The sequence below is a fragment of the Mastigoproctus giganteus genome, chromosome 3 (genome assembly GCF_048544385.1).
Source record: "Mastigoproctus giganteus isolate SK-2022 chromosome 3, ASM4854438v1, whole genome shotgun sequence".
Lineage (NCBI taxonomy): Eukaryota > Metazoa > Arthropoda > Arachnida > Uropygi > Thelyphonidae > Mastigoproctus > Mastigoproctus giganteus.
Genome location: NC_143577.1, coordinates 225,785,603 through 225,813,398, shown reverse-complemented (window position 1 = coordinate 225,813,398; position 27,796 = coordinate 225,785,603). Strand labels below are relative to the sequence as shown.

The 27,796-nt window shown below is 35.7% G+C and overlaps 1 protein-coding gene across 4 annotated transcripts in view; it reads left to right on the top strand.

Annotated features, from left to right (window-relative positions):
- LOC150088797 (transducin-like enhancer protein 4) overlaps window positions 1-27,796 on the top strand; it is a 204,986-nt gene that overhangs the window by 138,746 nt on the left and 38,444 nt on the right. For all 4 annotated transcript variants that reach the window (XM_090369662.1, XM_090369663.1, XM_090369660.1 and 1 more), the window contains 2 exons: window positions 13,159-13,399; window positions 16,649-16,668. In XM_090369662.1, the coding sequence (XP_090225788.1) occupies window positions 13,159-13,399; window positions 16,649-16,668 (261 nt within the window). The remainder of the gene's footprint in view (window positions 1-13,158; window positions 13,400-16,648; window positions 16,669-27,796) is intronic.

Genomic DNA, 27,796 nt, shown 5'->3' with positions numbered 1-27,796 from the left:
TTCCTTTGGCGCCCGCTCCTAAGTACTTTTATCTTCAACTTTTAACACTCTGCTATCTCATCTATTTACTCAGTAATCAATGGAGCACTTGACAAATGAGAGAGGCTTGAAGGACGTGGAGATGTTTTTTTTTTTATTTCTACTCGCCTTGTTTGGTTTAACGTGGGGAATTGAGGGGGAAATGTCTCGACCCCTAACTCTCCGCCACACACTTTAACGTAAGCAAAGAAATATCCAATTTCTGTATGTAATGTTGTGGTTGTTTTGTGATTGGACAAACATTTAACGTTGGCCGAAGAGAAATGTTTACACTTCGATACTAAATGAATCTTGTCAGATTGGAAAGGCATCTTCGATAAACCGAAGTAAGAAAAGAGAAACAACTTAAACGCTATATTTTAAGCGGAACCATTGAGTCATGTTGTATCTTAACATGAAAAGTAGCTGGGAACGTAAACATACTTAAGAGTTTCTGCAATCTGTGTACGATTTTTGTTTTCTTTTGAAGATTAATTTCTGTTACAATCGGAACACGTTTCTTCATCTTAATCGACTCATAATTTTGAGGTTCCTTTTTTAAACACTTGGGTGCAGTGTCAACTAAGTTATTAACTTAAAAACAATAGACTTATTCTAAGGGACGGGTTTAAACTACGTAATCGTGTTCTGTTTTTTTATGAGATTGAATGCTGCTAATTTTACGTCGTGTATTCTCTTGAGAAGACCATGATAAAGTGGATTGAACTCAATTTATTTTTGTGGTGTTCTTTTTTTAACTTTAAACTCTGTGGGACTTGGAAATGTAGATGTATTTGAATCGAAATTGTTCGTGGAATATTTTCATATTCCACTTGGTGTAGGTAGTAACGTGGACACTCCACCGCTGTGTAAAGAAATTGAATTGCAAACCGCCAGTGTTTGTACTATCAAGGCATGCATGGATGATACATAGATTGGTCCAAATATTTTTTGGACCTATGTATAGTTCCTTTAATCCAGCCTAAGGTGAAACCTAAAAAAAGTGAAGCTAAACAGCCATTATAAGGTGTGATCTCTCTAGAAGTGAAATCAGGAACAGCTAAAACACATGCGAGCTAAGAAACACCATAATTCTTGGAATGTTTACTCAGATCTGAATACATAAGGATGAATTTCCTGCATGATCGTTGGTATCGAATTAGAACCATGTCGTAATCACCTTCTTATCGAAGGTCATTGTAAATATTTGCTTACTGAAGCATTCCAGCAAGAGATTGACAATCTAAGGAACTCGTGCGAAAAGTGTCACACGAGCTGATTTCGAACTGCACCATGAGATCCAGTTATATCAGTTATACACCAGTTATACCAGGTGTGATCCAGTTATATCAGAATGGTACTTAGAAGATTGTCACTTATATGCTTGCAAGCTTTTCGTGTTTGGAGGAATCTATATTTAAATGGTGTTCTACGATAGGACTCATCGTAGAACATCATTGTGAAATGCAGATTCTTTACTTGTTAAAATTAATTCAAAGAAATTTAATCCTAGAATTGAAGCAATTAAATTTAACATAAAGTGGATCTTACCTGTTACATGTACCATGCACTTATCCATTACTTTCATAAAAGTTATTCTATAGTTGTTGTAGTGTGAACTAGACCGTCTCTAGGCCCTCGTGGGTTGCACAGTTAGTATAATCACCATCCTCCCCATACTGGGCGGAAAAGACCTGAGTTCAAATCCTGTCGATGATGCAAGGAATTTTTATGGGTCTTTTTCACAAAGTGACTGAGTTAATTGGTCTCAGACGAGGGTAGCATGGTTTTTTCTCCAGGAACCTGGGTTTTTTCGTCCAGCAAGGCAGCAAATAGACCACAGAGCACGCAATTTACAGACATTTTATACACGGCAACAATTTAGTCTAATTTGCTGAATGCGCGAGAAACCCTACAACAGCCAACCAGCCTCTGAAGAAATATGAGCCCATTTAAGTTATATTAATTGTTGCAGATTGCCTACAGAAGATAAGTCGAAATAATTGTAAATTGAACACTTTTCAGCCGCTTTAGGTTGTTGGTGGTCCCTCTTCTTTGACAATATGAACAACAGCTGTGTGTGCGGTCCTATATATATATATTTCAATTTCTTGTTTTGCCTTAACGATGAATTATTTCTGGTCATTCAGCTAATTTCTTTTGCTTTTAAATTAATGCATTCATTTATAAATTTCTTGTAGTCTATGGTCAGGTTTGATGGATGAAAACTTGAAGTTTGGGGCTAAAAAGCCTGACACCGACTAACTCGGCCACAGTAAGTTAGTCAATCTCAAAAGCCCATAAACTTTCTTGTCAAGACGGTGTTGAACCCGGGACTTTTCCACATGGCATGGAAGAACAAATATCGTTACCGCCGTCCCACCCACAAGAATATTCTTTAGTTGTCATATGGACCGACTAACTCCACACAGAAAGTAGCTACGAAAATCTCCCGTCGAGAAATTAATGAAAACACTGCAATTATTCTTAGTGAGCAAGCGCCACGAGTCTCCATGGGCCACCACAGAACATTACAAACCATTCTGTAGGAACGGCAAGGGTTTGTTTGTTTCAAGTGGGTTTTATTGCTTCACTGCTTTCACGGAAATTTAGAGCAATGGAGTGAAATTATCGAGAGGCTAAACTCTGTGAAATGGAGCTTGTGTTTCATATGCTTAATGAATCCAGTTTTCTTCTTCTGGTAGCACGCTATTGCGATGCTCTCCTATCTCCACCGGATGCTCGGATGTGTGTGGCGAATAGTCTCACGATAAGAGTATCTAATCTTCTCTTGTTTATGCAAGTGCAGACTCTGCTAGCTGCATGAAATACAACAGCGTGGCAAACTGACACGATTAATTACACTAATAACTAGCATTCTCTTGTATGTGTGTATAGGTGTACGCCCCCTGGCGAGAATTTAAGGCTGTGTTGCATGCAATGGAAAAAGAATTGTGCTGTTTCATATCCCCTGTTACGATTAAAACAATTGTTTTTAATTAGCACCAACTAGTTTTTTGCTGTTCGTGTAACTCCTTTTAGTGAGCTTAGTAATACACTGCCCTACCAAATTATTAGAGAATCAGACATTTAGATGAGCTCCATCTACTATCGAATTGAAATGAATGGTCCATGTTATTCAATATGTATGGAGGAGAGCCGCACTTCAATGTCAACTTTAATACTGTGCAGGAGGTATCCATAGCGACCAGTTCCATTCCGGGAGCTAAGCAGCTGGGTGTTTGAACAGGCATACAATGTTCCGACAGTAAAAATCCAGAATAACTCTAAAATTTAACAACCAAAGAATTATTACTAACTCTTAATGAGTGAGGTTGCTTTCAAAATGCTCTACTTCTGACTTCAATCACAAATTTGCCTGGAAATGTTACTGGAAAGAATCTTCAAGTGATTGAAATGTCAAGAACTTGTGGATAATGTGAAAAGACACGTCCAAGGGCTACAGCAGCTGCCAGCCTGAAGATTAATAGATCAACATCATCAGCGATACATGTGCACAATTTCTAGGAACCTTAACAAGATGGTTTCTGTCGCATTGCCTCTAAAGAAAGACCAACTTCCTATTGACTGTATTCTCTAATATTTTAGTAGGACAGTGTAGTAGTATTGTCATATACCATTGAATACTTTTAAGGATGTGTGCGTAAAAAAATGTTGCCAATTTTCCTCTCGAAAATTTTCTAATTTTTCCAGAGCTTGCTCCATCCAGAAGGGAGAAAATCCATGAAGGTGAATTTATTCTGTTAAATGCACTTGTGAAGTATTTACCTCACTGTTGCATGACGTTGCATGTGGCATGTCCCCTTGCATGAGTTGCATAGACAGCTTGTTTAATCTAAAGCACTTTGAAGGGATGACGCACTTTATCGATAATCTTGATAATTGAGATATCTGAATTAGGAGATATGCTAGTTATAAATATGTGGGCATTGGTTAACTTTTTTAAGAATTGAAGTGTGCATCAAGGGATAGCTAACTTGTGCACAAATTTGAATTAATTTTGCACTATAAACTTGTTTTAATAAAATTCTTGATTGTTAATATAAAAATCTTATATAGATATAACCAGCATAAGAGTCTAAATAAAACTAATGGGGTTTACATTCATATTCCTTCAATATCATAAATGGGGACTATTTCAGATGGCGAACTGAAATAAAATTACCACTGTCAGGTACCCAATACCTTCTCACGTAAAAACGCAAGTACTACATTTGTGCTTATAATTTGAGTGTCAGCCATCTAAAACAAGATGGCGACACTTAGCATAATTCTCATACGCGCGCATTATAACCTGCGAAGATTTTGCGCCATTAAAACCTAAAATGAACATCATCATCTCATACGCCTTTGGCAAATCTAGTGTGAATTGGACTGTAAAGCCAAAATTATTGGAAAGTGAGGGGTTAGGGGTGAGGAACATTTCTGGTATTTGTTTTAAGATGAAATGATTTTCTTCAACGACGGATCCACTTTGGACACGCAGCTTCTGAATGAGATAAAATCGCTTACAATACAATCCACCCTGGATTAGACATGCCTGGAGTCTTTATCAAAAACACTCTCACGTGGTGAAAGTGTTCTGACAAACCAAATTATCAGGCTCTAATAAATTGAGAGTCAAGCCACCAATATGCCCTCACTGGCGAGACTGTGAATAGAATCGCTGTCCAAAGTCAGACCATGCTTCACTTATTGCAACTAATTTTTATAGATAATTTTCAAGGCGTGGCTGAGTTAATCAGGCTTAGGCGAGAGATACATAATTTTTCATCCCGTGATATGAACACCTTCTGTAGAAAGCGCGAAAGTTACACAAAAATTTCGAGGGTTGCACGATGAGATGAATATAGGGCTACATTAAGATATCCCTTGTGGCCTGAATGTAGGGATACCTTAAAGGCTCTCCTCTCAGCGATGAGTTTCTCTGTGTATGGAAACTATTACCCTTCACCTGACCATTAATATTTTATAGTTTATATCATCAGATCTGACTATCCCATGTTCCCGATGGACAAACTACCATGTTAGTTGTCGTCTATGGTCCCCTGCTATGGTCGAATGATATTGTGTAACATCAATGTTGGCTTCCATCCAGATAGGAGCCCATTTCTGAACTGGTACCCAACCGTACTTCTGAACCAATCTTGCCAAGGCAGCAGTTTTGTAAGGGATTTCTATACACTTGTTCGAATTATATGAAGAATCCGTTATAGAGACTTCAGGCATCTTTCTACACTGAACACTTTGTGTCGAATATGGACACAGGGATGCATACACATTGGAGAATTCATCTCAAGTACTCTCATCTGCCCACTTCTCTGATTATACATATCTTTGCAAAGTATGCCTCTGATATCTGTAACAATTCTCCATTCCGCCTTTTAAACATCGAACACAACACCATATTTGCTATGACGAACGCCTCCAGATCCCTCTGAGATCTCTAGATGTTAAGATTTAAACAGATATCATCAAGGAACTACACTGACGCTCAAAAGTAAAGAACAAACACGAAAACTCTTTTGGACGTATTAGTAGCATGTTGTCAGGTTATAAAAGAATTTATTTAGGAGAACAGAAATACATTGCTTTGGTTCTAAATAACCAACATTTAGCTCTATTTTCATTTGTATTTAAAAATGTATTCACATTTTTATATTCTTCATCTTTCGAGAACCAGGGTACGAGAACCAGTGTACTATGAGAGGGAACCAGAGCACTCTGGCGGTTAAACTGATAGTCATAGAGTGCGGATTTGATTGAAGATAACAAAAAGAAATGTCCAGTGAGTTGGGGGAGAAATTACTCTTAATTATAAGTGTATAGCGCAAATAATCGGTTTTCTAATGCACAGAAATAGGCCATCAAACAACTCCAAACAGTTCGACCCACTTTTGGCTTCTTTAAGATACTAGAAATTAGAATTAAAGAAATTATATAGCTCACTACACTTGTGGACAGAGTAAATAGCAATAACTGCGTATACCATTCACAATGAGTATTGCTTTCTAGATTATATTTTACTCTCTGATGGCGCCTTTTGGAGTCTCAAGGCAGCATTCTGTAGGAACATTAATTGCTCTACAAAGGACGACAGTCTATCACTTTGAAGTGTTGACTGAGGTACTGTGATGGCCGTAGAACTTCTTCAACCCCAACGCTAGATTTTAATCCTTTTTTATATGCTTTAGAAATGAATTTTCAGGCAACAATTTACACGAAGTCCACCAGCCCAACTTTGAAGTCCACGGTATTCTCAAAAGCATTTATAAGATTGCAAGATCAAACCTGAATAATGAACAGAATTTGCTGTTAATTTAACTTTAAAATTAAAATTTCCCCTCTTTTTCGTGGCACGTCTTTACAAGTGTCACATGCGTGGAACATTTTACTAAATTGCTGCCTGTTCTAGTAAGGGTCGTATCATTAGGGATCGCTTTTCAGCAGGTTTCTGGCGATCGGCCAGCCACACTCTTGTAGATTTTAGCGTCGGACAGAGCTTTAGAAGACAATGACTGCTCTATGACAATGGTCCAGTGGACGTTTTAAAACCATCCTCTCCTCTCCTCTCCTCTCCTCCCTGCTACTTGCTGGGAGAGTTTTTCGATTTTTTTTTTCCCATTGAAAACATTATCTCGAATGTGAAAATGCTGGAATTTTCGCAAGAATTCTATTAAATTTGGAGGAATGGAACGAACACTTTCTTCGTCGAAGACTGCTGACATACATTTGGATAAGGTTCAGCAGTTCTCACTAATTTGGCAGCCTGGAAATATCTCACTGACAACTTATTCTAACATTAACACGATACCAAAGAAAGTTACTATGAGCAGCAACAGGACTCTGACCTTTGGATTAAAAATTGTATCATATAGTAGAGAGATCACCACTTAAAACAGGATAAGATCATTCAAGAGTCATAAATATCTTTCATCCAAAGTATCTACTTCGTGGTAGCAGAGGGCAGATTGCAAATTGCTGTTTGAATTTTGACTAATCTCAATTACGTCTCCATTCTTAAAATTCCTTAAAAAGTTTATTTTCAAGGATGTCTCCAGACAAAGTTTTGGTCACAGATCCAACCCCACTCATAGTGTGCAAAGAAATCAATCTCCACCTATCTTTATGCGCTTAAGTAAAACAATCCTTGCATACCTAGAGATCAGATTTTGACTCAGTCCAGATTAAGTCTCTATATTTACTTTTGGAGAGGATTTATACTTTCTCGGAAAAAAATTTTAAACTGCTGAGGAACTGCTAACAAAGGATTCTGTTCTTCAAAAGTGATAAAACATTATTAAGAGACCGGCCAATGATGGATAGCTAGCCAAGGTGGATTGCTATATACATTGCCCAGAAGAATCCAGGTGGCACTATAACGTCCATATATATATGGACGTTATGGATGCGAGGCCAAGATGGGAAAGATTTGAGTTCGAATCCCATCGATGAGGTGAGGAATCTTAGACAACAGAAGCATGGTATTTCTCTAATAAACTAGGATTTTTCATCCAACAAACGGGCAAATCGACCATAGCACATAGACAATTTATAGGCATAATACACTACTAGACAAAATTAACAGAACACTTAGAAAACGTAGTGTAACTCGTGCAGCTTGCGATGAAGCGAGACAAAATTTGGTATGGTGGTGTACCATAGAATAACGACGAAATGAGGAGACAGAGAGAAACTTCGGACAGTATAAGGGACACTTATAGTGGTTGTATAAGAATTACCAAAAGGTCACATTACAGAAGTCTGTACAAGATGCTCGAAAATATAGTCACATGACATCAGTAAAGCGTATGATCCTCTGCAATAGCTAAACAGGCCTGACAACAATGAACCATACTCGATATAAGGGTGCCTATAAGGGCCTGTAACAACAAATCCCATTCTTCCATCAGCGCAGACTTTAGCTCACCAAGTGACCGAGGAGTCGGCTGTCGGCGTGCAATGCGACGTCTACATGTTCAATCGGATTTAAGTGGGATGATCATGCTGGCCACGGCAATCGTTGGATATCTTCAGTTTCAAGATATTTCTTCACCGCGTGAGCTCTATGTGCAATGGCGTCGTCGTGGTAGATCGATTTCTATTGGATACTCGAAATTTGCATAGCAGGATGCCTATTATATGGAATATTCGCCTCCTGGGACACCGTCCACAATAGGACGGTGGAGGCTCTTTGGAATCATGTGGATCATCCCAATCATCGTGTGGTTGAGACGATGATTGGAATCATTACTTGTTCCATATGCCACATTTCATTGACTCCCTGTCTTAGGTCTGTGTTCTTCCTGATCTTTTCCTCGTACGTTTCTCTGAAGGTTGCTGGGCACTACTATGTCGATCAAAAGCTTTTGGATTTCTCGGCCCTCAACCCATCCACGTCGCTAACATAAAAACAATATCTTCTTTACGTCTATTGGCTGTGTATCAAATTTCCTCTCGCTTCCCAAGCCGGTGTAACCCATCCTCTGTGCAGAAGTGTAGGAAATTTCCTGTTATAGTAAGTAAAAAAACAGTAGGTGGTTAAAAGGTCGCTCGCTTCGTAGTGTGGCTGGGCAGGTAATGACTCTGAGCTGCCAGTGTTTTTCTCCTTACTATGAAATATAGCATACTCACGCGAACCCTTAGATTGTGATCTTCGCATCAAAAAAATTATTAATTTGAAGTCAATATTTAGGTAAAATAAAGCAGAAATTATTATTATTATTATTATTATATGTATTAGAAAACAATAATTAGTTTATCCACATTGTGAAGGAAAGTTTTCTTCCTGGGAAACCCCCCTCCCCATTTGATAATATTTGTTTTTAAAATAGTAAATCTTCTGGAAGGATTTAAACTTTAAATGTCTTAGCGTTTACAGCAGAATGTCTTCACAGCAAGTTACCTTGGTATTGAACTACAGTTCAACACCATTGTCTCATTATTTAAATAAACGACAGATCTGTTTGTTGAAAAGTAGTTCAACATCAAGACAACTTGTCCGCATTATCATGCTTTTATTGGTATTAACCAATTTTCTAAACCGTTTTTATGAACTTCCAAGTTGATAAACTTATATTTAGCTAACGTAAGAATTAGACTGTTATTCATTTAATAGACTAGAATCGTTTTCAAGAAAAATGATCCAGTTATTTGGCAATCTTCACAATCAATCCCTTATTGAGTTACGGTGAATGCTATCATGACACGGTAGCTATTTGATATCTTTTTATTAAGGCTGTCGCACTTTATCATTCTCTTATCCAGCTCTGACCTCTGAGGAGCCATTAAAATAATAAACATCTCGCCGATGTGGTTACACGGGTGTCTTATGTCAACACTACCTTGTCACGGAGGTCACGACATTAACCATAAGTAAACAGCAGCATCCTCAGAAACTGTTAGTCTCAAGTACTGCTCTGTTCCCAACCCTCTTCACTCGTTAAAGTGTCCGATAATTTCAGTGTATACACGAGACCACCACCTTATCTCCGATGATATTCTCATCGCTCTCTCCAGCGTGTGCAAATTGTCTAACGTTACAGTAAACAGATTTCTCCTCTCCTTTCGCTATATTGAAGAACTTTTTTTTGTTTCCTTTTAAGAACTACATTAGGGTGATCCCTAAACAATTTGTATCCCTCCTATAGAATGCTTCCTCCTTTCTGTGTGGAATAAAACGTTAAAGATTCAAAAAATGGATTTAAATAGGGTAATTTGACTTCCAAGCCATCGGTGGAACAATATCCAAAGACCATCTTGTAGGAAGTGACGTCACTAAGTTATTTAATTCACGTGGTTGTTTCCCATTTGTTTATTTAAGAACTACTGCTATCATTTCTGTTTAAAATATTTTTAAGAATGGGAAACGTTCTTCGTATACCAAGAGATGGTTCTGATGAATCAAATTGGTCCATAGGACATAAATGGCAAACTTGATGATCCTGTACAGATTGCTGATAAATTAATTGAATATTGAAGCTATGTTCACACAAGTTTTTAAAGAGAGTGTTAGCAGAAGTTTATCTAATATGGACTTGGAGTTAAATGATTTTATAATAACGGAAAGGAAGATGGAGGAGAAGCTTCTACAAGTGAGCAAAGAACATGGCTGATGGAATCTGTCCAATAATATTAAAAGAAACTACAAAAGATGTAGTTAAACCCTTGACCACAATAATGAGAGCATTCCTAGATTCTGAAGAAGTCCCTATGGACTTGAGATGTACAAATGTATTTCCTATATACAAGGGCAGTTCGAAGAGTGAGTGGATAACCACAGACCTTGTAAGTTTGACCTCTGTGCCAGGTAATATAATGGAGTCAGTAGTTAGAGAATTAATACAGAGATCATCTTTATAGGAGTGGAACGATAAGGAGATCACAGCGTGGATTTGTTAAAGGTAGATCAAGTCTGACCAATCCGATTAGCCAATATGAGATGGTTATAGAAGAACTGAATGCAAAGAATAATTTTGATATCATATACGTAGGCATCAATAAAACCTTTGATACTGTTCCCCAAAGATGGTGGGTTAACCTTAGATTATCCTACCATTTGTGGTACCAAACCCAAGGTAGTTGAGAAGGAAAAGGACCCAGGGCAATTGTACAGACTGGCATGAAATCCTCTGAACAGTGCAAACTAGCAAGAAAAGCTCATGGATTCTGTCAATGATATATAAGAACTTTGCCATCAGGGACAAAGACATTATTATCCCATTGTATAAGGCAATGGTTAAGCCATCCGGAATAGTACAGGTGGATAAATCTGTTAGAAAGGATGCAAAGGAGGGAAACAGGAATAGTTTGGGACACAAGAGAATATTATTTACTAAGAAATATTGAGATTCTGTAAATTGCATTATCTGGAACCTAGGCACCTGTGTAGTGACCTAATTGAAGTGTATATCGCTTTAAAAAGGTCTAGTAAACTAAATACTAATAGTATGATAAATAGTGTAAATAAAATTAAGAATTTAAACTTAAATAATGACACATTATGGTTGGAACAATCAAGTAGTAGTATCGTTAGGCTTTTCTAAGTTAAGTGAATTAAAATTGTGCCAATACAATTTATTTTTATTTTATAGTATATATAAATAGCAAAAATGTAAAATATTTCTGTTTTCTTTAATTTTTATTAGCTTCTTTCTTAAATATAACAGTCTAAATGAAAGTTTATTTAAACACCTTTTTATTTATTTTCCAAATGATCACATGACAGTGACGTATTTACAGACATCCATTAAGTAGTGATGTCATTCATAACGATTTGCATTATATGTTTAGTATTTTCGGAGTGTTGTTATTTATATTTATTTGTTTAAAACACACTTGAAGTGATTATAATTAAAGGAATTATATAAAGAACCTCTGTTGGAGAGCTATTTTATCTTAATGAACGTGTAGCAAAGATTTTTTCTCAATTATTTTTGATTTACTTTAAAAAACATTCCTTGGTTGGTTTTTTTAGAAAAGTCCTTACCATGATCTGTTAATGCTAATTGCAAAAGGTTTCTAATTTTTTGACCAGTGAGTATACTTCGACTTGAAGATCAAATATCCCACTGTTAGGAGGGAGTCTTCGTACTATTAAGAAACGGATGACTCAGTGGTAGAAGAAAAGCAAAGAGGATGGAGAATTCCATCATTAGATAAAAGCAATTTCAAACTGGGCAGCTTAAATAATTCTTAAAGTTCTGAGACGTGTTACTGAAGATACAGCTGCAATGACTGAACACGCAGACAATTATTGAAACTAAATTAAGCATAAACTATTGAAGGTTAATCGGTGTACCACGTTAAGGCAACTGCATCACTTATCTTCTTCCACAACAAAGTAAAGAATGAGAAATAATTATCTGCAATTTATCGGATCGCCGTAGCATTATTGACTGGAGGCAACATTAGAAACTCCTTTGATCACTAATTGCGAGCGCACCATGATTTTGCTGATCTCCAGAAATTAGTTCAAGTATTTCACTTCGATGCTTAAGGAAGTATGCTTCTCAGTTGTTGCAAACTGACAATAAAACTAAATAATTCTATCAGTCGTATACATTTAATTTATTGCTTTGAATTATTGTATAAAACAGAATGATTTCATATTTACCGTATTGTTTAACCTATACGACGCACTTCTATTTTTATGTTTTAAAAAGGGCACAATATTCTGCTGGAAAAATTCTTCCAGCAGAATTTTCCAGAAAAATTCTAACGTGACTGAAAAAAGGTCACCTCAATTTCGGCATATTTGTGGTTCTTTCTAATTAATTTCATGTGTTTTGGAACTATATATAGTAATAATAATTATTATTAATTAGATAGATATATAAATAGTGAATTATTATTGCATTAATTAAAATCCGGCGCTTTAAACTACTTAGGTAATGCAATGGTCTTAATTTACACAGCAGAAAAAACTTGCCTTGGCACTGAACTGCTTTCAACAGCTATATTACAACTTTGAAAACTGATGAGGGACCACTTATCCCTGAAATAAGCTGTCATAGCAGTCTCATTCAAAGTAGTGCAATACTAGGGCAACTCCTCCTAAAGGCAAGTTTATTCTGCTGTCTTGAATAAAATTGATTTAATAAAATAAACAAATAGATTCATTTTATTAAATCACAGAAGATGCTTGAAATACATGTTGTTTCAGTTTTTATTAAAATCCAACCAGAAAATTTGGGAAACATTATGGCTATCTAATGAGGGACCACCTTAGTCCTGAAATAATAAGTACACGTGTCTTCAGTGACCGGCGTTCAAGCCCATGACTGCTAAATACGGTGCTGTTATTGTATAAACAGCAAATTTATTTATTCATATTTATATGATTCAAGAGGTGGTTCAGACGCGAGGCGAGGGGATCCTCAGGGCCCTTTATTAGAAGAAATCAAATGATGATCCTTATTTTTCTCTCTAATTTTTTTTTAATATATTCGTTAATAACTTCGAATACCGATTTGAGGAATATATATCAATGCTACATATTATGAAGTGCGCTATTGAAAAATAAACAGTTATTAACTGCGCATGCGCGCGCAAAACCACTAAAGGTTACAGCGATCATTTAAAAAAAAAAAAAAAAATGTTTTCTTTTGTGTGTTTCAGCAACAGATGCATGCCCAGCAACTACCGCCTCACGCCCACGCACCGCCCATTCCCATGATGCCTCACGCTGCAGCTATGGCGGGCCTGCAGCCTCCAACCCTGCCACCGAGTAGCGCCGCAGGACTGTTAGCCCTTTCAAGTTCCTTGGCAGCGGGTGCCCCGAATTCTCACTTGTCAGCAGCTGCTGCCGCAGCCTCCTCCGCTCTGAAGGAGCATCGTGAAGAGAAGAGGAGCTCGAATTGTACGAACCTTAATTGTTTCTTTGGTCCCTAGTGAGTAAATATTTGAACTATCTTCGCTGGTTCGGGTGAACTTTACAGTCGATAGGGGGTTTAATGGAAAATGAATGAAAACAGGGGAGTTATTTAGGGAATATACGAGCCTTTGATAAGAGAGAAGGGAGCAGTAGTTAATGAAACATGATCGCCAGTGGTTGGGGATGAGCTCACAAAGATAATTAGAGAACAGGCACACTATAAGCCTCAGTAGTCACAGTAGATTAGCAAGAGACGATTATTTTTTAATTGCTACTGCTATCGGCAGCCTACTTCACTACAACACGCATTGCTGGCCAATCACTGTCAGCACGTGCACTCTCGTTTAGATAAAAACCCTGCACGTACATTATAGGAATAAAAAAAAAATAAGAAAATTAAACTTTCCCAAATTCTTACTGGTTTTGTTCTAGATGTAAGATGCCTTTCAAAAAAAAAAAAAAAAAAAAAAAACTGCAAAAAGCAAGTCTAAGTTTAAATAACTACAATTTTATTCTACTATTTTTAAAATACAGAAGAATGTATTTTGCCTTCACAACGTTTCGAGGGATATATATTAATGCTATATCAATCCTACATACATATAATGTACTATTGACACCAGAGAGTAAAGAGAAAGCATGCGCCTACAATCTTATTCTACTATTATTAAAATGCAGAAGAATGTATTTAATGTAATTAAAATACAGAAGAACGTCGCCTTTACAACGTTTCGAGGGATATATATCAATGCTATATCAATCCTACATACATTAAGTGTACTATTGTTATTAATGCGCATGCATTTAAATTGTCAATTATGTAGGATAAAAATGGCGTCTAATGAATATTCAGCAATTAAAGACACTCCTTCGTCTTATTAGTTTGTAAAAGTAAGATTTTACTGTATTTTAATATACTAACTGGAACATTACTCCACAATTTCGCCTGAGAACAAAATGTCTGAAAATCGTCAATATATAAAAGAGATTTTAAGAGTGAAGTTGGTAACTACAGACCGGTTAGTCTGACTTCAGTGGTAGGAAAAATCTTAGAGGTTGTGGGTAAGATTGCAATCCAGGGACATGTAGATAGGGACATATATAGCACTTAATAGGCTATTTTGATACAGTTACTCATGAACTGAATTTAGAGAACAATTTCGATATAATTTATTTGGATTTTAGCAAAGCATTTGACTCGTTTCCTCATGAGAGCTTGATTTATAAGCTTGAACTTGTTGGGATTCCTGGTAAGATTATAAGATGGATCACTGGGTGGCTGCAGAGCAGAAGACAGAGAGTTGTGATTAATGGATATTCTTCAGATTGGTGTAATGTCACGAATGGGGTCCCTAAAGGATCAGTTCTTGGACCACTGTTGTTTCTCATTTTCATAAATGACATCGACGAAATTTGCAGGCTTAAAGAATGGCAGAGTCGTTAGCGATCAGTGCCAAGAGCGCTCCTTCAGGATCATTTGAACAGACTTCAAAGATGGTCATCAAATAGCAAGCCACCAATATTTCTATAACTTCTGCAGAAGCTAGATGCGATGTACCGTACCTCATTCTGCAATACCATTATGCATCTGTTTGCACGTGCGCAGAATATCTCAAAGATAATGCATTCTGCGCATGTGCAATATCATTACGCATCTGTTTGCACATGCGCAGAACGCATTATCTTTGAGATATATTCTTTCCATTTGCAAAAGCTCATCTGTCTTCAGACAAACGTTATTTGGATTGATAAGTAAACGAAAATAAATAAAAGAAGTTTCATTCTGGTGCTAGGAGTTTGCAAAACACTCCATTAAAGCATTTAAATATTCTAAAATAGCGTTTATTATTAAGACTTATTTTTTCGGTCAGCCATCATAAAAGAACAACTTAAGAAATCCTGAAAGTTTTTAAGTTTGTGGCAAACTTTAGCTTTCAAGACATCTTCCAAGTATAGCAAGAGATTTATGGATGTCTGATATTTTAAGCTAACTTATTGTTTGTTAAGTGCTTTGGTGATAGTGGACCACAGAGTTTTGTTGATGCGTGCCATCCGACTGTAAAGTTTGTTGTCGCTTAGGACGAATGTCCTAGAATTCGAGGAAGATGGTAGAAAAGGTGTCTGAAGCACGAGCTTTTTTTTTTTTTATACTTCTTCCTTTCGTGACTGACTAACGAACGCCGTCACGACAGTATAACCTACATCGTGTATTTCCGTCGGTAAGGTAGGTGACACATCACGTGACAGTCAACGACAGTAAGAAAACTGGTGAATATCGTTCCATTGCCACGTTGTCCGTTGAAAGCCTTGGAAGAATCCTTTCTGGCAACTCCCAGACAGATGGAGAACTTAAAGAAAAAAAGAAAAGAAAAAAAAGTTTGTTCAATGGAGAAGAATGTAGCTGACAGACGCAAGGAAGGTATTGAAAATGATGAATTTACTTTGGCCTTTTTCTAACAAAAATAATAATAATAATAATAAAAAAAAAAAAAATTTAAGATTGTCTTGCACACTAGAATAAACACTATATATGGGAAAATGCCCGGATGTGTGTCACTAGTGTCAAAATTCGCTCAGTTACTGGGAGAGTTACGTATAACGCACTAGAGAATGTAAATTTAAATATTATTAAATATTTTCTATATATATTATATATAAAACTTATTTATAATGTTGTTGTTATAAATTAATATTGAACATTTTAAAGTTAAATTTATTATAATTAATAACGTTCACACACCAGAATAAATACTATATATATAGATAAATGCCCGGATGTAAGTCTCCGGATATGACGTATGATATATTAGTGAATATTAATTTCTATATTTTTAAATATTATGTATACAATTATTTTGGAATAAATTTTCTCTTCTGATTTATATGTGAAAAATGTCGTTTAACTTTGTTTTAGAAACTCAAATAAAGTGTAAATTTGGGAGCCTGGAGAAATCACATTTTCAGGTTAAAAGACTTCTTAACCCACAAATGAGTTCTAGATACCATAATTTTATGTTGTTTTAAAGAAATACAATTATTTTGCGCTGTATTTTTCAATCTAAAATGTTAAAATCATATTAGTTCTTGATATCTGCTTTATTGCTATTTTTTCAACTGGTTGCAACAACATTTTTTTTTTTTTCTATTTTTCTCCCTTTCCCACTTTCTCTTTCAACAACCATTGTCTTCTCTGATTGCCCTTGAATCATTGTGGATAATACGTATGGCCACCAGCTTTAAGTGATGAGAGACAAGTAAGTATACATTTTATTTTTAAGTGACTTGGTTGAGAAAGCCGTTTTTCTTATGTAGTGTTGAGCTAAGTTTGCTAATTAGTGCACCACGAGTTGCCTTGGTGTTAGAGTACCATAAATAAAACTCACTGTTCCAGTGGACCTTTCATTGCCTACCTGCTCACTGATGAGGGTCCAAAAAGAGTCGAATTTATAGAGTTTCGGTAGTGGCAAAAACTTTAAATAAAATAGGAATGTATTTCTTCACTTGAGCAGTGCGTTTTATTTATAATAGACCAAGGCAACTCGTGGGAAGGATGCCACCTCAATATGAGATCAGTGCACTAATTAGCAAACTTAGTTCACTCAACACTAAGAAAAACGCTTTGGCAACCACTTACAGTTGAATATTTTTATAATTAGGATAATTATTATTATTGTTAAGCAACGAATTTTAAATACGTTCTCACGTGTTTTGATAATAAAATAGCAACATTTTTCATTGTACTATATTGTGTATATTTATTATTTAAGAACATGAAAGAAATTTTTAAAAATGTAATTTAATAAAAATATTATATTATCATATGTTTAAAATATGTAATTTAATTAAATACGTGGATTTATTATTAAATTTTTGTATATATTTTTTTCTTTAATATTAATTTTTATTTCGTGCGATTTATTAAAGAATTGCACAGAATAAAAGAACAGAAAAGAATTCTTTTCTACAAGATAATCTATATAATAATTATAAGAGTAAATTATATATATGTGTGTGATGTCACAACCGTTCAGCTGGGGTATTTGTGTCTTGTTAGTTAAGTGTAGTTGAAGTCATGGATAGAGAAGCCATTTTCTTTCACAAAAATGTGGAGCTTGTTACTGATGTGAAATAACGTTTTTTTTTTTGTTTTTATCTGCCTAATAAAGGAAATGAGATGGAGGCAAAATCTTTTTTTTATGTTTCAGTGTAACTCCCTTGAACTTGTTCCATTTTGTTAGCAATGAGGAAATACTAGAAAAATAAAATTCTTTATCCTGTCCACCAAATAATGCAGAAACAGAAGACTTCAGTTCATTATCATCAGCAAAGTGCGTCCACGTACATTTTTCTTGAGGTGTCGAAACAGGAAATAGTCACTGGGGGCCAGATCCGAATTGTAAGGTGGATGGGTAAGTTCTGTAAAGTCACAGCCTCCCAAATCAACAGTATGTGACCTGTGCACTGGTGCGTTGTCCTGAAGAAGTAGCACACCTCTGGAAAGTTTTCCACGGCGTTTTTCCTCTATGACTTCCCTTATGTTGCACAGTAGAGATGCATATAACTTCCCAGAGACTGTCTGCTTGCATTCCAAGTAGTGAATGTACAAAATTCCCTCAGCATCCCAAAAAAATGGTGGCCATATAATATTGCTGAAGGTTGTGTTCGAAATTTTTTGGGTGAGGGAGAACCCTTTTGATTCCATTGCACTGATTCTTGCTTGGTCCCGGGATCCCTTCCATAAAGCTCTAAATTCTCCTCACAACACCTTACTCTGAATTGCTTCTGCACTAGGGTCAGAAATTTGGGGACCCATCTTGCACTGACCTTAGTCATCTCAAAATGTTCATGGAGGTGGTTATAACTGTTCCCTCAGATATGTCACATTTCCTAGAGGTTTGAGACACCTTTAAACGTCTGTCATTCAGCAGAAGGGTTTCCACTTGACACATTTCTGGAGTGGTCGCTATCACAGGCCTTCCTGGACGTGGATCATATTCGATGGACTCTCTCTACCCACTTGAATTGCCTTGATCAGAGTTTCACCTGGTACTTTGAAGGTGCATTGTTGCCATTACGCAGCCACCGTCCTTTCATGAATGACCGTTGACCCATTTCCTTCTTTTGTGACTGAATGATGCTCCAATTTCAGCAAATCCATAATTCTATACAGGTGCCTCCTTCTTTCTGTTACAGCAGCACCACCTAAAAACATAATGGGATCAAAATTAGTATGATTCAAGTTGAGATATGTAGGAACATGATAAATAATGAATCATTCAAATATAAGTATTGGAAGTACCTTAGGTAGATAATTTATTGAACGCCCATGGTACTTAAACTGCTCTGTGCAAAGAGAAACACTTAACGCGCACCATTTTGTGTCACCTCTTAAAATCCTCCGTTAATAGAAACGGATACTTCTTATCCAAATGTAACAAAATTCTTGTTACCACCAACCCCGGTGTGAAACAGGTGTGGTAGTACAATTTTCTTTTTAGCCTTTAATCTCTGAACTTAAGGTACCATTTGTATGTATATAATATATTGCTACTATATGTTCCTGCCACTATTACAGCAAAAAAAAAAAAAAAAAAAAAACTCGCACGCGACCCCATGAGAAACGGAGTTAGCTACACTAATAAATCTTGTATACTTACACCGAAATACATGATTTATACAGGTAAGGGGAAAAAATAATACGGTTAACATGCTGACAACGGCTTATATCGATTGCTGGGGAAAGGGGGGGGGATGAACTCGAACTGAGATTGCACGTAGTCAGAATCTACTGCCGTACATGTATAGTTGAGACAAGGTCATACATTCTTAATGGGTGTCACGTACTGTCGGAGTACGTTAAGTTCAAAAATTTATACGCCTCGCTACATTCCCTGCTAGCAGACGTGTAGCACGACACTGATTTTTATCTGAAGGAGAAAATCTTATCAGCCAAAAATTCCCCTGATCCCATTAAATGTCTCCTCGCCAGACATCACAGAGTCTGGTGATACTGCTTGTCTTGTACTTAATGTGGCTTCGCATGCTTTATTTATCATTATAATCCGGATTTAATTAGGGCCTGGAAGCTGTTAACTTTCGCCTTGGATTTCTAACGACACCGATAATGGACTATAGACGTTGGTTAATTGTCACAAAAACCTTTCTGAGTGAAGATATCCTCTGCGGCATCAATCTATCGCGTGTATTCCGTTGACAGAATTAGTAGCTGGCGACAGTAATAAATTTACGAAAGCGTTTTCGCATATGGAAGAAGCCGGAATGATTACATAATAGACATTAGACCACGCGCATGCGTAAAACGATGCACTCTACCCGCTATGAATAATAATCAACCTATTTCTCATATTCGATTCACAAAAAGTACTTACCAGCGCCTCTTTCGTATTTTAAATCTTCGCGTGCTAATGAAGAACGGAGTAAACCTTCAACTCTGACACTTTCGATCGCGCCGAAGCATGAACAGCGTTTTACACTTTAATGACTCTATAGTTATGATCTATTGCTTTACTTCTGACCTTGATATAGCGACCCGCAGATTAGCTCCAATCTGTGATCGTATCTCTGGGACGACATAGCGTCACCCCTCCAATTGTGTGCACGTGGAACGAGGAGACGGCTCATCATTGTCGTTTTTGCCACCCTCCCCCCTTCTCCTTGCCCACCAGATGGGGCACGCAGCCTGCCCGTATGATTGATACTAGCTCCGGGACTCGGTGACATCCAGCAGACCTCCCTTCGTGCCTCATCATCCAGTCAGCCAATAAATCTTTTCTTCTGAAGCCTGCCATAATGGCGGTCGTGCGGGAGGGTGGTGTTGGGAAAGAGGGCATCGTACGGCAGTTGACGGAGAACGGAACATTAAATTTTTAGTGTGTTATAGCTTAGAGAGACTTCCGATTGAGAAGTGGAGTAATCTAGGCGTACGGTATGGCTCGACGGAGACTCGCAGTACTGATTAAATACCTCAAGGAAAGCGGGAACGAAAAGATGATGTATTAGAGGACACACGTCAATTTTTTTTTCTTGTACTTCTAAATGTGATATTACTGCAAACATCGGCGAATGAAAGTGGCTGTAGTTTTATTAAGTGCTGCACTGTCAACCTCTTTATTTCTCTTAATGCTCATCGTAATTGTGAGCGACACTTTTTTTTTTCTTTTTAAACACGCATCTGTCATCAGAAAATTTCTTTCCCGGTTGCAAAGATCAGGTCGACTAATTAAGAACAGAAAAATCCTCGTTTCATAATAAAATCTTTGCTTTTACGAAAAAGGAAATTTAGCTAATAATAATTCTTAATTCGCATTATCGCCGCTAGGGGGCCGATTCAGAATTGGTTGAATAAATTTGTTTTTAATGAGTGGGAAAATACTTTTGTGGAATGGAGCTCTGAATTTCTATATTAAAAAAATAATTAATATTTTAAGATACTTTTATTCAATGAGTTATATTTTTAATTAACTTTTATTATTATTAAAAGCAATTTATTTAGACACCTTTCCTTTTTTATAAGGCGAAATTTATGACATAAAAGAGTTTAATTGTCGTTTGTTGCTATACCAACAAAATTGAAGCCGTGCTCAAATAGCAGCGCCCTCTGGTTGAAGCATTTTAATAGCACTTCCTGTTTAAGAAAATATGGACGAAAATTCAAAAATTTCAATTAAACTTTTCTTATTATTCGCAAGTGTCCTTAAGAATATTAATTATGCAGTAAGATTTAATAGACTTAGATACAAAAATTTGATTTTTTTTAATATTATGGATTTAAATGTTATAAATTACGAAATACTTTTGTAAAAAGGAGCTCTAAATTTCTATATTAAAAAATAATTAATTTTTTTAAGATACTTTTATTCAATAAGTTATATTTTTAATTAAATTTTATTATTAATAAAAGCACTTTATTTAGACACCTTTTCTTTTTTCTAAGGCGAAATTTATGACTTATAAAAGAGTTTACTTGGTTGATGCTATACGAACAAACCGGAAGCGGTGCTGAAATAACAGCGCCCTCTAGTTGAAGCATTTTAATAGCACTTCCTGTTTTAAAAAATATGGACGAAAATTCAAAATTTGAGATAAAACTTTTCTCATTATTCGCAAGTGAGAAAATAACTAAATCAAAGATACAAAAATTTGAGTTTTTTTAATATTACCGATTTAAATGTTATAAATTACGAAATACTTTTGTAGAAAATAGCTCTAATTTCATATATTACAAAATTATTAATTTTTTTAAAGATGCTTTTATTCAGTAAGTTATATTTTTAATTAAATTTTATTATTATTAAAAGCAATTTATTTAGCCACCTTTTCTTTTTTTAAGTTGAAATTTGATTATAAGAGAATTTAGTTGTTGGTTGGTACTATACGAACAAAACGGAAGCCACACAGAAAGAACAGCGCCCTCTAGTGAAGCATTTTAATGGCACATCCTGTTTAAGAAAATATGGACGAAAATTCAAATTTTTAGATTTCCAGCTATCAACATGCTAAAACTTTTCTCGTTATTCGCCAGTGAACTGAAATACCCTAAAAATATTAATTATGCAGTAAGATTTGATAGACTTTGATACAAAAATTTAATTTTTTAAATCTTATGCATTTAAATGTTAAAAATATATGATTCGTTATTTAACATATCTCAGAATCTGCATAAATTGTTTTAAATTTTTAATTTACCTTTTAAGTTTCAACTATTGATTGCCTGTCTGTAGATAATATTTTCACCAATACAACTTTCACCCATTTTATTTTTTAATAGAACATGCAAATTTTGATAGTTTGTAAACTTTAATAGAAAAAGCACTAAAGAATGATGAAATAAGGAATAGAAAATAATCATTTAAAAGAAATATGACCGTATATTAAATAACATTTTTCGCTATTGAGGTTTAAATATGTACAATTATATGTTCTGATTCTTTTGGAGATCTCTAGTATATTTTATTAATTATATACATGTAATATTTTCTTATACTGGAACTTTGCCATCTAGGTAAATTAAAACAGAAATATAAATACAAATGTTTAAAAAATTAAATATTTAAATTACATTTATTTATTATATTATCTTAATTTATTTATTTAAAAATTATTTAAATATTTTAAAATATAAAACATAATATAAAAATATTAAATATATTTTATTATTTTTATTAAATAAATAAATAATATAAATCTGCATATTCAGCAGAATTGTCAGCATTTACTAAAAACTCTTATTTCATTTAATTTTTCTCGTAATTTTTTTTTTAAATTTAAGTTAAATCATTCTACTTAATTGTAATGTTAATTATTAATAGAAATAATAATTTGATATAAAACTTGAAATTTCTGTTTGGTAGTTTTTTAAATTATTTCATTCAGTTCGTTATATCATATAGGTTAGAACACCATGTTTGGGGTTTTTAATTTTATTTCAAATAACAAATCTAATTTTAAATAGAAAAATTGGAAAAGCAAAACACAATTTTCAAATATTTTTTCCAATAATTACATATCACAATAAATGTTTAAAAATTATTCTACAAAAGCATTTGATAATAACTATCAGATTATAGCATTTTTATTATTATATTGTTCCTTAATAAATCAGTTTTTTTCTGTTGTCTTTGGGACAAATTATTTTCTTAATTTTATCCCTTTTACCCGAAGAAGGATTTCATTGAGGATCCGAAACGTAGCCTGTAGAGTTTTAGTAAATTGGAAGTACTGGTAGTACAAATTATTTTCTTAATTTTATCCCCATTTTACCCGAAGAAGGATTCCATAGAGAATCCGACACGTAGCCTGTAGAGTTTTAGTAAATTGGGAGTACTGGGTGAAGGTCTTTATGCCGTCTAGCATGTTTCAACAAAATTAAAATTTTTTATCTACAAGTAACAAAAATAACATAATGCATACACATCTCCTTGGAAATTTTTCTAGAGAAGTGTAAAGATCTAGATAAAATATATAAAGCGATGTTACATTCGGGAGTGGGAGAAGAGCCCCCCCTCGGATTTTATACACATTACTGTAAGAGAATATTCAAGGCGAAACTGAAGATATCTCTTCAAAGACGTGGTAGAAAATCTAAAAGAAACAGATAAAAAAAAAAGCCTATGAAGTACATCAAAAGCAACTGGAGAAATCCAATAAGTAGATCGCCTCCCTTTTCAAAAGGCTTTAGAGTTAGTTCAAGGCTTTTAACGTTATGCCAGTAGCTTGAACTCTCAGAAAAACTAATGGATTTACATGGCGATAGCGAAAAAAGTGGGTGAGTGGGGGTGCGATCCAGCAAGCAACGATTAATGTTCTTTTTGTACTAAAGGGACAAGAAAGAAAAAAAAATGTCAGTTCATCCATATAGGATGGAAAATCTTCCGGAATCAATTAACAAGTATGGAATTGAAAAACTTCCCAAATAAAGAAACAGTCCCAGGAAGAGGTGGGAGGGGTAGTGGGTCGTACAACGTTTCCATTCGCGTGTTCCCTTTCAGCGAAAATCGCTGTATATCGTGCCCTCCCACGGCAGGCAGCTCCGTGTGCGTGCTCGCTGTTTTACGAGGCCGATTATTTACTGAAGTCAAACACTTTTATTGTAATTAAGAAGCGATTAACTTGTAAGTGTGTCTACAGACAGCGCATTCAAGCTCTTCTTTTGTTTCTAGTCAAGTATTTTTGCACTCTTTCTGCCGAAAACGAAACCGCACCCTCTTTGTACTTAGGAGGCTTTAATGTAGCGTGTGTCAACAAGCATAGTTCTCGACTAGACAAGTGTGGATTGGTGCCGCCACTGCCGTAGCCTGTGCCGACGTTATCGCTTAATGTAACGGCTAATTAATTAACCGTCTTGTTTAATTACGTCGAAATGGTGTTGATGGAGGAGGGCAAATAAAACACTGTAGCTAATTCTCGCTTCTCTCGGTAATTATCTATCACGCTGTGATGAGGATTTTCAGCCACGCGCGCCGCAACCGCTGTACAAGCGACGGCAGGAGAGAATTTAAAAACTTCTCGTTATTATGCTCGGGTGCTTAAAGGAAACGTTCGCGTCACATAGAAAACAATGGCACTGGCTTGGAATTAGCGATCGGAAAAAAATTAACTTTTCCTTTAATTGTACGTTTGTTTCTTCTCTTAATGGTAGCTTTACTTCTGGAGTAAAAAAAAAAAAGAAAGAAAGAAAGAAAGAAAAAACAGAATCTGTAGTGTAGAAATATTATAAGAGATGTCAGAAATTCTTTCGCTGAAGTGGAGTCGATTTTCAGAAGCGCTTTCATCGAGATCTTTGGAGATACGACTGCCGCGCCATCTGCTATTTATTTTCCATCCGTTATTTATTTATTAATTAATTATTTTTTTAAATATCAACAATAGGAGCACGTGTTTATGCAGATACAGGAAGTGGCTGAGCTCCAGCTGGTAATTTTTCTCGAACTATTATATACTAAGTGGTCAAAAGTTATGGCGCCCTATTTTGAATTATACACAATTATTTGGAGATACAATTCTCGCGCCATCTATCATTTATTTATTATTTTTTTAATATTAACAACAGGGGCATGTATTTATACAGATTCAGAAAATGGCTCCAGCTGCTAATTTTTCTCAAACTATTATACACTAAGTGGTCAAAAGTTATGGTGCCCTATTTTGGAGATACGATTGTCGCGCCATCTATCATTTATTTATTATTTTTTTAATATTAACAACAGGGGCATGTATTTATACAGATTCAGAAAATGGCTCCAGCTGCTAATTTTTCTCAAACTATTATACACTAAGTGGTCAAAAGTTATGGTGCCCTATTTTGGAGATACAATTCTCGCGCCATCTATCATTTATTTATTATTTTTTTAATATTAACAACAGGGGCATGTATTTATACAGATTCAGAAAATGGCTCCAGCTGCTAATTTTTCTCAAACTATTATACACTAAGTGGTCAAAAGTTATGGTGCCCTATTTTGGAGATACGATTGTCGCGCCATCTATCATTTATTAATTATTATTTTTAATATCAACAATAGGAACACGTGTTTATACAGATACAGGAAGTGGCTGAGCTCTAGCTGCTAATTTTTTTCAAACTATTATACACTAAGTGATCAAAAGTTATGGTGCCCTATTTTGGAGATACGATTGTCGCGCCATCTATCATTTATTTGTTTATTATTTTTAATATCAACAATAGGAGCACGTGTTTATACAGATACAGGAAGTGGCTGAGCTCTAGCTGCTAATTTTTCTCAAAATATTATACACTAAGTGGTCAAAAGTTATGGTGTCCTATTTTGGAGATACGATTGTCGCGCCATCTTTCATTTATTTATTTATTATTATTTTTTCAATATTAACAACAGGAACACGTATTTATAAAGATACAGGAAATGGCTGAGCACTAGCTACTAATTTTTCTAAAACTATTACACACTAAGTGGTCAAAAGTTATGGCGCCCTATTTTCAATTATACACAATTATATTGGAGATACGATTGTCGCGCTAGGAGCACGTGTTCATACAGATGCAAGAAATGTCTCAGCTCTATACACTAAGTGGTCAAAGGTTATGGTGTCCTATTTTGGAGATACGATTGTCGCGCCATCTATCATTTATTTGTTTATTATTTTTTAATATCAACAATAGGAGCACCTATTTATACAGATGCAAGAAATGGCTGAGCTCTAGCTGCTAATTTTTCTCAAACTATTATACACTAAGTGGTCAAAAGTTATGGTGCCCTATTTTGAATTGTACACTGCGTGTCGTGGGCATCGTATCCGCCCGCTATTGGCGTACGTAGAGAATGTATTTAAATGACATGTTCCGCGCAGTGGTCGCAGGTTGCTGTACGGCGGGAACAGCTGTTAGAGTAACATCAACCTTGCTAATGTCACTACATCAACTGTGAACAATGTAGTGGTGAAGTGGAACATGGCAGGAGAGACAAAACTAGAACATCGATCGGGTAGAAACGGATGACCTCGACAGGACGGCACACACGAATACGAATAGCCAGGCGAAACAGGATATTCATGACACGGCCGAAGAGTTTGATGAAAGGAGTCACCCTTTTTTCGGTATAGTGGACGACACAACTTGATCCCCTTCACTCAGAAACAACTATAAATCGCACACTGACTAAGAGCCCTCAATTAAATTTATTCTTAAAAACTTACAAGAATAGTTGCTGTACGCCATATTACCACGATAAAAAAAAAATATATACAATTTCTCACTCACCGCAAAAGTTTCACGCAAACAGAATTCCGTACATCAATATATTTTTCTTTTTATACCTTATATTGAACGAAAAGAAGTCATTTCTCGTTAGTTTTAAAATAAATTTGGTTTATTGACAAAAATTTCGATTAATAAAATAAACTGAAATATGCATATGGCGGCGCTATCTGTTGATTTTTCGGATAATAGACGTTTCGGATAATCGACGTCCTTTTTTTTTTTATATCTCAGCTGCACTCAGACAGAATCACAGTTAATGGCGTATATTCGACTATGCATTTATTCCTCGACAAGGCTGTTAAGTGCAGCTAATTTCTAGGGGATTTGTAGTCGCGATCCCTTTGGATTTCCATCGTTCCAATCAGTTAGGGGAAATACAGAGCATTTCGGCACAACGGCGTGTATAGTGATGACTGTGTCAGCCTATTACCATTGTCTAATCCGAAATCTATGCATTGGACTCTCACATATGCAAATGAAATTCCTCCAGCCCAGATGCATGAATATCGGTTCCTCGGAGGGTGTCCTGTTCAAATGAAACTTTACAAGCAATCGGAAAACCCTCCATATTGTTCATTAATGCAGCCGAAGTTTGATTTTCGTAAAACAACGACTGATCAAAGTGGGGAGATTACGAGAGGTCATAGAGGGGGGCCAAGGATCTGTTTGTTAATGGTTAGAAGCGTTCGGCGGACTCTAAAATAGCATCAGACGACAATACGACCAGTATGCAGTCCTATGAGCTGGACCGAGTCCTATTGAAGCGGGCGCACATGGAGAAATTAGAGAGCATCTAGTGTAGCGCTTCCCATGGGATTTCATTTGCTACAGCAGGATCACAAAGGCTCTTCCAAGGATCATTCAATTGTTTGAATGCGCATGAAGTCGGAAAGTGGGTCATTTGGCAATTTCAGTAATGCCGACATCACAAGTTGTTCTACTGTTTTATGAATCTTTCGTTTAAAACTTGCTGGTGAAACCCAAAGAAATTTTATTATTGATTATACACTACCTGGCAGCAATATTAGAACCATAGGAAATTTCAACTATGCGCAACCTATGCAAAAGTATTTAAATGGAAAGGGTCAGGTGAAGTGAACAGGAAAACAGATTGTAAAGGGAGCTTC